The sequence below is a fragment of the Dromaius novaehollandiae genome, chromosome 7 (genome assembly GCF_036370855.1).
Source record: "Dromaius novaehollandiae isolate bDroNov1 chromosome 7, bDroNov1.hap1, whole genome shotgun sequence".
In the NCBI taxonomy this organism is placed as follows: domain Eukaryota; kingdom Metazoa; phylum Chordata; class Aves; order Casuariiformes; family Dromaiidae; genus Dromaius; species Dromaius novaehollandiae.
In genome coordinates, this window is record NC_088104.1 from 17,019,677 (window position 1) to 17,034,391 (window position 14,715).

Sequence of the window (14,715 nt, forward strand, 5' to 3'; positions counted from 1 at the left end):
TTCTCTGTTGTTCAATTTCTAATCTAGAAAAAACAGAAGTGGGTTGGTAGTCAAGAGGTGACTCTTGACTACCAGCTGTTTGTACTGGCTGATATTCATTTTGTTTACTGCACACTACCACCTTTAATGCCCAAAGTGCAATGACAGGCAAACATCACTCCCTTCTCTTTTGCAGCAAAAGAATTTGAAATATTTTAAAGAGTTATTTTTCAGAAGAACTGGAAACAGAATGTGGATCTTGAATCTAGCATACACCTGTCAATTTAACCAGCCTACCTCTCAAAAACAGACTGAAAAGCTTATCTGTTGTCTTAGGGCTTGTTCTAAGCTTCCTAATATATAATTTATTGCAATATATTACATAGCCTATTTGTTATTTTCTATGAATTGGACAGCAGTCTATTGCTGTTAATTGTTTACACCTCCAATTTTTGTGGTCTGTGCTGCATCTTAAAAATCCTGGGAACACGCATTGTTGAGTACCCATCAAGGACTTTTTAAAGAAATAGTGTCCAGAGAACAAGTTTGTACTCTGCAAATTCAGACATGTGGAATAAGCTCCATATTGGGAAGGATAACATTCACCATAGGTTCAGCAGTTATCTTTCTCTTTTCTCATGTTGAACAGGGCACCCAAAAAGGCAAAAAAAAAAAGTCAACTGGTTCTGCCAGATGAATTACCCCTACAGCTTAATGCAGTATGGTCCAAATGGCAGCCCCTGGCTTCCATATCTAACCCATCACCCATTCCCTGGGAAGGAGCAGGGGGGCTGCTGTGAGAGCAAGAAGAACAGACCGACTGGCTGAGCTGCGACAGACCCGAGCGCGGCACAGGGGAGGCCTTGCCACTGCAGCAAGCACAGGAGGGCACAAGAGGCAGCAAAGCTCCGTGGGGAGGCAGTGGCCATCCTCTCTCCCTCGCTGCCATCCCAGCAGCACAGCACACACTGCCAGGCGGAAGTTTTTGGTTTCTTCATCATTCATTCTCTTCTCTTCTACTTCCACTCCCGAATTCCCTTCCGGTCTGGGCCGGGGAGGCTCAACAGATGTAAGCAGCACGCTCAGCTCTTGACAACGTGCAGCGGCAGCTTAGGGGAAAGGGAATGAACAGAGGATATGGAGTCCCAACACCCTTATGGCTGCTCAGGCTGAATTCATCTGACTTCTTATGAAAGTAAAATTCCTGTGTTTAAACCCTGCAGACAGCTCACACAGTGATGCTTACATGACACGTTACACGTTTTTTTAAATACTCTGGAGTGAATGACATCCTGGCCCTCAGAGCTCATCTGTCTATCTGACCAGTCAGTGACCAAGAACGACTTTGCCCACGCCAAAAGTAATCATTTTCTCTGAATGAATCTCGGCCTGGGCTGGATGTGACCACGTGGTGATCAGTCTGGAAGTTAGGAGATGCAGTCTCTATTCCCAGCTTGGCTATTTACATTGTGCAACTTGTTGCACAATCTCTTTGCTCTATTTTTATTCTATCATCTGTCTCTCATTTACTCAACTCATAAAAACCACTGCCTGTTGCCATTTGTGAACAAAGTGCCAAAGTCAACAAGAACTTGAAATGATTTGGGTATGCAGCACCACTATTCTTTCTTCCCTTAAAATATCTCTTTCTCCATTGCCAATTCTGTGACCCCTTACATTCCTCCATCTCTTCCTGACTGTTTTTAAGGGGAATATTGCTATTCAGAGAGCAGGATTTTTATACATGCTAAGTAAGTTGATATGCTGCCAACATAGCACATGGATAAGGGGAATAAAATACCATGCATTTATGATCCTCACAAAAAAATCATAACTGTGGAAAGGACTTCAGAGGTGATTTAGACCAGGCCCATCTCCACCCCCTGCCTCTTCCCCAAAACACCGTCAGCTGAGTCCAAATAACTTCTTACAGATGCTTATCCAATCTGTTGTTTAAAACCTTGCTTGATACAGATTATCTGAGGAAGTTGTGGAGTGAATCTTGTTTAGGTATCCTTCTCATTAGAAGAAAGCTTTTTTGTGCTTTCTAACCTAGACATCTCTTGCTATAATTTATACCTAGTGCTAGCTTACTTATCTATCATGAAAATGAAGAGCAATATCATCTTTGTCCCTGTAGCAACATATTCAAATATTTGAAGACTTACAGAGACAAACCAGGTTCTACAAGACTAAACAATCATAATTGTTTTAACCTCTTCACATAGATCATGTTTTCTGCACCTCATCTTTTTTTTCTTCTGTTCTTTCTAATATCCTTCTTGAAGAGCAGTGCTGAAAAGCAAAGTAATCCAGCTGAGGTCTTATCAATGCCACACAGCGCAAAAGAACTGGTGTCTTACAAACAGTACTACTGCTTATATAGTCCAATATGATGTTTGCCTTTTTCAAAAGGAACATCACATCAACAATTCATATTCAGCTTGTGATTCCCCAGAATGTGCACTGCATGTCATGTTCTGTTTGCCCAGATGAGTATTCAAAACTACACGCAGAACTTTCAAACCGTCCTTCAACACCATTACGTTTATTTCAGATCACCTCTCCAATACACCAGGGTCATCCCACAACGACACGAGATTTTTATCACTTCACTTTCTTAGCCAGTCTGCAAACTTTTCCAACAGAATGACAACTAGTATTTCATCAGTCTCACTCACAAAGAACTTTAATAAGTCATACACATACCTGATCCATACTTTCTGGAATGAATTCACCCTCGCTGTTGATACTGGTAAAGGACCCATTTCGGGCGACCTGATGCAGCTCATCTGGAATGTATCCTGGGGGAGGTGAACTCCTATCACGAGTATTAGAGCCTTTTAAAAGAAAAGGGGTAGTAAGAATCCCTTCGCTAATGCAAAACGCAGAGGCTTTATTCAAATGCTTCATAGGCCCTGAGCCTGCTTGGATCACTTTTTCCTTTAGATATTTCCCAAATGTCTGTTCAATATAAGACTTACATATAGCATTTAAAACCTGTAATCCAGGAATTATGAAAGCTTGAGAGCAAAACAAAAAAACATCCACTCTTTTCCCATGTCAACTAATTCCTTCCAAATCTTGAGATGTTTCAACTTTTCTTTGTAGCATGCTATGTCTCCAAAGCATGAATACATATATTTAGTATACATGTACAAAAAATTAAATAGGCTGAAAAAATTTGTTCATTAAACTCTAGTTTCATAATTAAATTTGGAAGTTAACATCATACCAACCTGAAAACATGAAAAAAGGTTATACCACTACCAGAGAAGTATCTTAAATAAGTTTGCACACTGAGATTAAAAAAATATGAAAGTCTAATACCTATCAAAAACATAATGCCATATAAACAAATTTGTTTGGTAACTCATTTCTATATCTGAAAATAAATGGTAGTATTAACATTAATTTTTCAGGATATGAAGATATACTAGAAAAGAATCATAAAATTCAGATGAGCAATAGGGAATATAAAATTAACCTGTCTGTTAACTCAAACAATTCTACATAGATTTATTTCCATGTGGATTTTTTTTATTATTTTCTATACTACAAGTTTAAACCACCTTTGATTCCTAAAAGTAGAAATTCACTGCTACAGCATTTCAGAGCGCAGACTCTATAGTATCAAGAATCAATGATGAGCAAGAGAAACATACACAATCTGTGTTGAACGCGAGATCTTCACGAAGAATATCACAAAAGAGAAGTTCTTACAATTAAAGGTACTGGAACATATAGCTTACCTATTACAGAAAGCCGCCTTTTTCTTTCTGTCACACCAAACACTGTATTATCTAAATCTTCCAGTGAGGGCAAGGGTTCCACATTATTTACGCTGGGCGACTAAAAATGAGTATACATTACAAACTGTGATTTTTATTTTATACTCCTGACAATAAAAATACTTCACAAATATGTAAAAGCTTCATGCAAAGCATCCTTTTTTTCAAGCAGCTGAAAGAAAGCTAGACAATTTATACCAAAATTTCTGTATTTTAGTAGCTCATTCATAAAGTTTAAACACAATTGTTCATTATGTAGTAGTATTCAGAATCCTATCAGTATCATGACTATGGTGTGTTAGATAATATCAAAATAACATTATTCAGGCTACAGACCACTGTTTTTTACAGATCACTGTTTTGCTGCTTTCTACAACATTTACCTTTCCACAGAGGAGTGGCACCTGAAATCTCACTTAGAAAACGGTTTCAAACAACAATAATTGCTTAAAATTCCCCATGCACTTCTCAAATTTGTATCATATCATCATTCTAGTAAGGAACACTTTTCTACCACTGTAGGAGGAGCATACACAAAGAGAGGAATGGTATTCATGAAAAGTTAAATTTGACTCACTACAAAATACTAATACATGCATAAAGAAAACTGAAGAAGCAATCTCTAATATCAGAATCTTTACTATCGGAATAATGAGAAAAGTGTCATCTTTAACAAAGGATACAAGTTACATTTTCATCTGAAAATTGAGGAAAGACAGACACTTAGAATGTCAAATCATACCTGTGTATTTCCATGTATTACAAGCAGTATCTTGAGACTCTTCATGTGAACACTACGGTCAAGCAGTTCAACAGCTTTGTCTAGGTCATCCTGTGTGGTTAATGGAATGACAAGCTACAGAAAGAAAGAGAGAGAGAGAGAAAAGACATCTTAAATGGGATACAAGAAAAGAGGAAGTTAAGAGCAGGGGGAACAAGTGAATTGATACTATCTTTCCTTTCATTCCAAATAACTTGAAAATAAAATTTATTAACGATGTGTCAAGTTACCACCAAAATGTACAGGGAAAAAAGTCTAAAGCACAACCTTAATTCTGCTTTCAAAGAGTACAGCATTGTGGAACAAGCCTTCACAATGAGGAAACAACTGTGTTGCATATACAGCTTAATTTTCTACAGATTCAGAAAAACGTGCAACAGCATCAAGGTATTTTCCATCCTCAAAATTACTGCAAGCACATGAAAAGTATGAATAAAAATAAGTCCTATTTTTCTATCCCACAATAAATATTACAACTATGTTTGTCTGAAGTAGTATTATTTACATAATTTCTCCACTGAATAACAGAATTTGTTAAGGAAAAGTATCAGGCATGATGAGAGCCACATGGAACAAATGCAGTCCTTACTAGAACTAACTTGGCTCTAATTAATTAGAATTAACTTGGCGTACATGTTTTTTTTAGGCATACGTGTTTCTTTAGAACAGGTAATTACATGCAGTTAAAATGCACTCGGGATCCGAGTTCTACAATGATTAGTGTAAATTACAACTTATTTGTAATAAAGGAACAGCATAATATGGATTTTTAAAAATCTATTCTATCTGTAAACAGATAGTCTCAATGATACTCCAGTACAACAACAGATGAAGTACAGTACTGTTTAAACAAAAAGAAAACAAATCATATAGAAAATTTTAGGGACCAGTCAAGTAGGACATCATCAAAACAGATACTGTGCAGACCAAATTTACCTCAAAAGTCTTCCTTATGGCTAGAAACAAACAGATGGAGAGAGGAAGGTCTTGGTAACTATGAAATGAGCATACTCTTCGTTTTATGCTGCAGTTCTAATGTTAATAGCAGATTATTACCAGCACACTTCTGAAACATGATGGAATGATTGTCCAACTGGAGCAGATGACGACAAGTAGAAAACCTGCTCAAATGCCTAAACAGCTACTCGGGAAAGGAGCTGAGGCTAAGCATCATAAATGCCTATTTCCTCTGACCTTCCTAATCTCCAGAAGCCTTCTGTAGGAATTTTCATCTTGAGGATCAGTTTCACAGAAGTGCCTGGTAAGCTAGTTAGTAACCAACAAACAGCAATTACAGGAATCTTCTTCAGCAGAGATACAGATTAAATGGAGTAACTACACTGTGCATAACTAAGCGTCCAAATAATCCTTCAAGTATTTTGCTGACTCAAGGCCAAAACCAGAATGAACTCCTAAGAATTGATCCTGCATCCCTAAACACATTTTCTATTAACAATCCCATCTATACTTCAAAAGGAAAGCTGGAAGTATCTTGATCAGACGTAACTGGTTTGATGCCAGAAAATCTTTGCCAACCAGACACTTTAAGCAGAACAGTTGAGTCCAGTTCTCCAATGTAATGTTACAAAACAGTATTTTTGCAATTTCCTAGTAACACTAAAAATCAATGTACAAGAGAGAAACATTATTTCCAATTTACAAACAAGACAAAGCTCAGAGAGCGAAAGACTTTCCCAAAGCCTCGCAACAAGACGATGGCAGAGCAAGAACAGAATTTATTCATTCCCAAAGAAGTCTCAGACTTGATCCATTAACATACGACTTTCCCCATAAAACACTTCATACATCTCCTGTCTACATTAATTTAGACAAACATATATTTGAGGGCACACACATTAGAAATCTGGGCTTTCATAAAAGAATTAAGTTTCATGACAGAACTGGTCCACACTGCTAATGAGAGCAGATCCCTATCCTGAAATAATCAGCAAAGAAGAGATTGAGAATTTAGAAAATACAGATTATTACCTCATTATTGCTGTAATGCAAATCCATAGTCTGTCCAAAAGCAACTTTAGCTTTAGCTGCAAGATCTTCTAGCTTGACAGGTCTGGAAAACTGCAGGATCCTGAAAGACAATTTAAGTTGTAGAGAATTTTTGTCCACTACTCAAGATAAGTTGGTAATTCATTACTTAAGAATATTCTCAGAATTAAATTTATTACTAAAAACAAAGAGTGTCTGTTCTATTCACTGTCCTCTGTATTTTCAATCATTAAAAAAAGAGAGAAAAGCAGTGAAAGAATTAAAAAGGATAGTCAAGCATAAAATCAAATCCCCTTATGAGTATTTTATTTGCTTGCATTCTGGCTTCTTTCTCAAGTTAATGCTTTGCACGACTCCATTCTGCAGGTAAATTCTTAGAAAATTCTAAACTTTCTATTTCAGAAAATAGAAGTAAAACATTGGAGTACCATAGGCTGACAAGCACAAGCAGCAGAAAGGAATTACTTCTACAGTCCTCATTTTTCACATGTCCAGAAGACCTCTGTATCTGTAGAAGGTAACTAAATATCATCTTTACAATAAATTACATAGTTAAACTTCTGAGTCCATGCACACTGACTGTGGTTCTTTAAATACATTCCCATAAAAATCATGCAACTGTCAATGACTCAGATTTTCTGTTAACTGCATGTCTCTCCAAGACGAATGATCCAAAATGCCCAGAACCGACTTCTCACTACAGGAAACAATTCTATTATTTGAGAAAGAACATCATCAAAACAGAAAAGTTAAAAAAAAGTTAAAAAGTTACTAAGCTAGTGAGGCAGATTTAATTCACACATTCAAAGAAGAAACAACACTCAGATTCTGTGAAGCAGAAAAACTAGCAAAGGCTGACTGTCCCTTTTATTGGTGTTTTAATTAGTACACTGCTCAGGGAACAATACTTTCTCATTGAAATAAGGCTAGAAGCTAGTTTGCTTCCAAATATTAAAAAAAAAAAAAAAATCAGTTTTCACTGTAGTTAGCTATTTGCTTAGCAGGTCTGGAACTCTCCCCACTAGAGTGCACGTTCCCTGGTATAGATTGCCACGTTCACTACTGAAAGGAACTCCAGAATCACTTCTCTTTTCCACTTCCCTTTTAGAAAAACTAGTGAGAAAGCAATTGCATAACTTATTTTTTCTTGCATCATTTCATTATTTTATCTTTAGGTCTACATGCTTAGGCAACAAAAGTATTAGAGCTGATGCTGAGCAAAGTGCCTGGTCTGCCCGGTATCCCTAGGCAAGAAGATTCAAGTTACTTCAGACAATTCAGGATAGAGTTAGGCTTATCAGCATCCAATAACAGCTATTTAATGCACTTCATGCTTGTATTCATACTGGATTGTTTAGTTTAGTCCACTGTAAAAATGAATTAAGATATACTATATTCTCCTAGTGCAGACTCAAGAGTGAGCAAACAATAGTTCTCCCTTTAAAATTCATACTTCTGCTTATTTCACAATAAATCCCTAGGTAGAAAAGTCCTCAAGTTTTAAAGCTTTTGTAAAGACTCATTTATTCCATATTACTTATAACAGTCAGCCATTAATGATGCACTGTTACATGTGATGTTCAGAAGGGCGATAGAAAGATGCTGAAGAACATTAACAACTAGTGAACTTGCTGCTCTTTTCTAACTCCCGTAAAGAGAAGCCACATATTGCAACTGCCATGAATGCACCACTGATCTATTGCACATCCTTAAGGACGGCAACAAGAAGTACAAGTTTCAGTGCGAAGCAATTCTTGATTAAAGGGTTTACCATTTCAATTGACAAAGAACATTATCAAGATGTTATTTCCCTTTTAAATAAGTATTTTCAAAGATATTAATTCATAATCATTTCTCAGTAGGTACAATGAAGGCTTATATTTTCAGAAAGAGGCAAACAGACAAAACAAGCTGTCTGCAAAGCAGCTGTGCATGAAATTGAAAGTAAAGGTGAAAGGTTTTGAGCAGCCATCAGAGCAGAGATATATACAGAGAAGTTAGTACACTTCAAGCACATGCAATGTTCACCTCTCATGCACAAAATGAAAATAAATTTAAACTGATTGTTCTTGTAGGTGTTTTCCTGAATAATCTTGTTACAAATTCTAATAAATTTTTCATTATGGTTCTCAGGTTGGTTCCTCCAAAGCATAATTCACTATTGAGTTTAAAGACCTAGGTTGCTTACTCCAGTGTTAGAATAACAATATATTAGCATGCACTTAGGTATAATAATGCAGTGAAAAAAAAAAAAAACTTATTTACTGGTCTACTCTTTTTTAAGGACTATGCTCGTGATCTAAGTAATTGTTCTAGGCTACAAACATCTATCTGAAGGGTAAAATATAAAAGACATGTGAGGCACGGCTAAGTTAAGATGCTTCTGAATTTTGTACACTTAGAGTCCATACTTTGAACAGCTGAATTCTGCTTAAATTGTGTTTATATCCAAATTAAACTGAAACCAAACACTCAAGTATCTGAACCACATTTTGAATAGTTTATTTGAAACTTTATTTATAGATTTTGGGTGAGTTCTTGATCATAAAAGAGAAGATTGTTTCTGTATTCCCACCTTACCTTTTTTCACCTCGATGTTCAAATTTGACTCTAACATCATTCTGTAACAAAAGAGATATACCAACAACTATTAGTTTGTTACCACCTCTTCTAACCACAGCCATGAAATTCCATTCAGTAATCCTAGGCCGTAAGTATAATCTTTAGGCAGTTCATACTAATTTAGTATCCCTTTCCTGATATACCAAACATTTTGGCAAACTCTGCTATCAGATAGAAGCTTAAAGTGTGTTAAAAAAAAATAACAGAAGTACAATGAATGCTTCTATAGGTAAACACACCAGTTACAACCAGTATATTTTAACAGATTCATTTCAAATTCAGCATGAAACCAGTTACCAAAGAACCCTGTATCTTGAATCGGCACTCGCTTGAGTGATATGAAAAATAACAAAAAAATAAATTTAATGTTTTAAAATAATCTGTTCACCACCACCCCTTTGTGTGCCCTGTAATATATAGGCATAAGCAAAACATCTCACTTCACAGCAACAGAAGACAATTATTCTCATTCTTTTAAGCTTAAATCATGCAGTCTTAATATTTTTCATTAGTTCATTACCCAATCTTTTTACTTCAGGAGCTGAACAATATAAGCGCATTCCCTATGTATAAAGGAGCTTTTTTTCTGACTGTATGTTTTTTAATCATCATCATTTATATTTAGAAAATGAACTGAAAAGAGGTTAGATTTTTTTGAGATACAAGGAAAGGATCTTTTTCAAGCACATTTTAAAATATTTATTACAGTAGCTCCCGCCAGCCAACAAACATTCCTGAGACAAGATATTGGGCACTACTTAGTGAATGATTTCACTTGTACTGTTCCCAATTTTTGCAAGACAGCAACATAAATGAGTAGTAATGCACAAACATAAGAGGCCAAAATAATAGCTGCTGAATTTAAGACTATTTGCACATTTCTTGACCTGTTTCCCTTGAAAATGTAATGATACTTTGAGTGAAACAAAATCTGTGACACCTACTAGATTAGTATTGGTTGCCTGCTTGTCACTTTCTTAAAAGGAAAGTGAACAGGAAAAAATACAGTGTGCACTTCTTTCCTAGTCAGAACAGGATTTAGATCACACTTTGGATTAAATGTGACAGGCTTCTTAAGAAACATACCTCATTTCATAAGCACTTCCATAAAAACCCACAGATGTGGGCTTTTATGCAGCATTCATGCAATTAATTTCCCAATAATCAAGATTCCTGTAAACCTTTGCAGTTCCATGGAAATAAAACTGTTTCGCAAAATTGTAGTTTTAAAATTAAAATTGTATTGTCAACTATTATCAGAAAAAAAGGCATTTAACTCCACAGATTATGTCCAAATAACAAAATGCTACATCTTCCAATTGAAGTACCTGATTTATACAGAAAGTTCGCAAATCTAAACAGAATGACAAACGCATATTTGTCCCTCACCACTACCACTTTAAAACTCAGGAATGGTTCAACTGTTTTTGTTCCAACTTTCTAAGCATTTACTATATGCAGATCATTCTGAATAATATATGCACCTTACTTCAATGCCTAAAGTTACAATTCAGAAGTGAATTCTCTGATGCCAGTAAAGCACCATTTGTTTACTAAATATACTGAACTCTACTGCTTTTAAACCACAGAAGGACAAGATACAAACTTAGCAATAAGCTTTTGATGGTTTAAGAGCTAAATATATTCAAATGATTTGATACTTAACAGGTTAAGCACAGACTGTACAACCTGAAGTTTCATGAAATATAAGACTGCCAATTAAGGGTCCAATTGAATAGACATATTAACTCAATAAGGTTATTGTAACAATCTGGCTAAAAATCCATGTACCCTCCTCTCCTAAACTCTCCCTATCATGGTTCAACTCTATCAGTGCAAGTGTTCACTACTTTTCCAGCTGTCTTTTGTATCTACAGGAAGAAAGAAAAAAAAAATCATTGCTGAAAAGAACTCACATTTCTAACATATGAACAAACAAAGAAAAAACAATTCAGACGTTCTCCACATACCCCGAAGATGAAGCGAAGAAATTTATTTTCTGCTGCTGTGTAGGCATCCTTTAATATGACATAGTTAACAACCACACAATCTAATATAACTATAAAATTCAGTCTGAAGAAGCATTTCAAATGAAAGATAATAGCACACCTTGACATTTTAATATAGAATCTAGTACCGGTCAATTGAAAAAAAAAATTCTACATACATGTAAAATTGAAGATCATAGGAGTATTTTATCAGGATTAGAGTCATTTAAGCATACACTATGATCTGTCCTGAAATACTGCTGTTTCACTTTGCTGCTAATTTAAGAACATGAACAAAGAAAATGGCAGCACATGTGGGAGACTGTAATAACCCATTTTGGTATGCTCACTGGTCTGGCAAGAAGAATAATTACAGAAGGCACAGCAGGATATACAGTGTTCAACAGGTTAGTAAGAATATTAAAAGATTACCTGTTTTTTAGGTGAAGATGACTTTGGTTTTCCTGATTCTTGCTGGGGCAATACAGGACGACTGGCCTTATGAAGCACAGCCAAATCCTGCATGATTGAATTCAAAGCTTGCTGCTCATCTGCTCACAAAATGAAGGGGAAAAGAAAAGAAAAAAGACAAGTTTAAATGACTGCTACACTTTAAGTAATTACTGTATTATTTTACTATTAAGCAGCCATTACTCTAAAATCCAAAAGTCAATATTAGACTTCAAAACATAATTGCCAATTTAAAAAAAAATTACTGCCATGCTGTAATCAAATATGTTATCATAAGCAGGGCCTATGGAAATAAACGACTTAAACAGCAAATATACTTAAAAGGTAAGTTTAAAACAAACGAGGTCATAACAAAGATTGACAGCCTTTCCTCATCTCTACAGAACTGTAGGCTGTATTATGCAGAAGGAAAAAAAAAAAGAAAAAGCTTTATGTACTCAGTTTCAAATAAAGTCCAAACAATACGAAGGAAAAATGATGAGATCCGAAGTAGCAGTAATACTTTTTTTCTAGTTCATAACATAAGGGAAAAAAATCGAAGACTTTATTCTGAGTATCATTTCTGTTCTGTCCTAAACGGGTAGTGTCATGCACACAGGAAGCATCATCACAGACACTCTTAGAGGAGCACCTCCACTCCTTACAACAGTACAGCACTTGAGCACTCAAAAGTCTGTGTGGCCATCACTGTAAACAAAATTTATTTGGCACTCTTCCTTTGTATTAACTCCTTGTCGCAACAGCAGTACTATATTTAACATGTATCTAGAACACTGGGCAACAATTTCTCTACGAAGCTGTTCAGTGGATGTCTTCATGCTACTTCATAATCAACAGGACTGCAGAAGAATTAATAACTAAATCCTCTGACGTACAAAGATCAGTATTTCTCAAATATGAACCTGAAAAGAACTCGGCATAATTATTAGCAAGCAAACGCTCCAGGTATTCAGTGAAGATGAGAGAATTCCTTCACACTCCATTCAAATATAAGCAAATATGTTTATCAAATCAGGAAATACAGTTTGTGGGATTTCAGTCTTCTAATTTAATAGACTGCTAACAGATCAGAAAGTTGGCCTGGAAATTAATAACTTTGACCACCAGTCATGCTGTCATAATTCATAACTCTACTAGGATAAGTAAATCCCTAAAGGCAAGTTTTACTAGAAGACTGATGGCATTCTCGCAGCTGACAGTTCCTTCATTCCCACAATAAAACACCCTTCAGAACTTGCCACCGTTGAAAAGGCTCACTTATTTTATTGCATTCTAGTGCTCAGTGAGAAGAACACTGTTTTTTTAGCAGTCGGTTGGGGGAGGTATAATCCCCAACACTCACTAGCAGCACACTTGATACAAAGGCAACCAAAGCACTGTGGCAAAACTTACTTCATAACTTTAGTGAGTATCCAATACAATTCAATAAAGCCATCTTATATTATATAATGTTGAAGAATATCACAAATCTAAGTAGTACTTCATTCCTAGATTCAGCTATCTTATTATTAAGCATGGGGTTAGGAAAAAACTACCATAACAACAGAAGGTAAAAGTTACAAAGAAACACAGTTTTGTTTTTTTTTTTTTTTTTTTTTTGAGTGTGAACACCGGTAAGTGAAGTCAAGACCGACATGCTCAACTCATTAAAAAGCATGTACAATTTCAAAACTTGAGATTAAATTTAAAGAAACATGATACAGATTTAGAGAAGTACAGTTAGAGCATCTAGACAGTTCCAGCTTTTTGCACAGCAATAACACGGCAATATAGTAATGCTCTTTAATATACAGATTTGGGGGTTTTTTAATTGTCATTATAATTCAGATCACAGTAAGTATTGCTCAGTACCCTAATACCCACAATATTAACTGTGAATTTCAATTTTCCATAATAGGAAATACCTAGGGAACAGTGTTATACTCCAGTGGGAAAACCAAAAGTATTTTGCATATTAACAAAGCAGCTGAACACTGCTTTTCATGTAGACATTACATTGAGTTACAGAGCCATAGTATGCATTTCCTAAGGATGTACAAAAAAGGCATTACATAAATGTTTTTGCTCTTCACTAGGAATGAAATGCAACAGAATTAAGTTTTTAATATATGATACGTGCACAAAACTTACCCATAATGTCAGTGAGCCTCAAAACCTGAACTTCAGGGAAATGGTTGCCCCGTTACCATTATTTTATATCCTAAAACACAAAACCAAAATTACACAATTATTGAAGTTGTCAAAATGACGCAAGGCAGTCAACTCTTCACTGTCAACAGGCAGTTTATCAGATAAACTTCAGATAAGATTGCATATGCAGATACGACGTGGAAAAACAGACATTGTCCCCAAAGCCTCTCTGGGCTCAGCGCAATATATGTATGTGTATATATATACACACACACACTAGATATATATACATATATACATACACTTTCAGAAGACACAAAGCCTGAAATAAATGTTCTGGTAGACTTAAGCTGAATTTAGTCTCCATCTACACCCCCAAATCATGCTTAGCAGCTTTATTAGCCATATTGCTCTACTATCTGGAATACCCACTACTCCAGGTATTTAAAATGCAATTATATTTCCACAGGGTACTTTGTCTAGGGTTGAAAACTTCTGTGTTCAGAACAATAGATATGAGAAAGTCAGGAAACACCGCCTAAATCTACAGGCTTCAACATTTGCTGTTGATATAAATTAGAAATCATCAATTTCTAGCATTTTTCACCACAATACAAGGGCATTACAAAATTGTTCCAGCACCCCCAGGGGAAAAAAGCCTCAGCAGGAATTAAGCCAAATCACTTTTTAACATGTACACTATAATTTATTAGTATAGTTACATACAAGTTTCCCAGAAAAGTAGAAATATAAAGGGCACAGTTACAAAGAAACCCAATCTGTCGGGGTATCTTCAACACCAGCCAACTGAAAAAGACACTAATTAAGAACCAATTAAAATCATATTTCTATAGGATATTATTATGTAGCTTAACAGCAGAAACCTAAAGACATATCCCTTAGCAGACATGGAGATCTGTCTGCAAGACAGGCTACTGCAAGAATT

The 14,715-nt window shown here is 35.7% G+C and overlaps 1 protein-coding gene across 2 annotated transcripts in view; it reads right to left on the reverse strand.

Moving 5' to 3' along the window:
* The window catches only part of MAP3K2 (mitogen-activated protein kinase kinase kinase 2), a 54,087-nt gene that overhangs the window by 22,651 nt on the left and 16,721 nt on the right, over window positions 1-14,715 (reverse strand). For both annotated transcript variants that reach the window (XM_064514749.1, XM_064514748.1), the window contains exons 2-8: window positions 13,770-13,839; window positions 11,601-11,719; window positions 9,139-9,179; window positions 6,541-6,640; window positions 4,513-4,626; window positions 3,732-3,831; window positions 2,689-2,819 (exon numbers count right to left, since the gene is read on the reverse strand). In XM_064514749.1, the coding sequence (XP_064370819.1) occupies window positions 2,689-2,819; window positions 3,732-3,831; window positions 4,513-4,626; window positions 6,541-6,640; window positions 9,139-9,179; window positions 11,601-11,719; window positions 13,770-13,773 (609 nt within the window). In that variant the 5' untranslated portion in view covers window positions 13,774-13,839. The remainder of the gene's footprint in view (window positions 1-2,688; window positions 2,820-3,731; window positions 3,832-4,512; window positions 4,627-6,540; window positions 6,641-9,138; window positions 9,180-11,600; window positions 11,720-13,769; window positions 13,840-14,715) is intronic.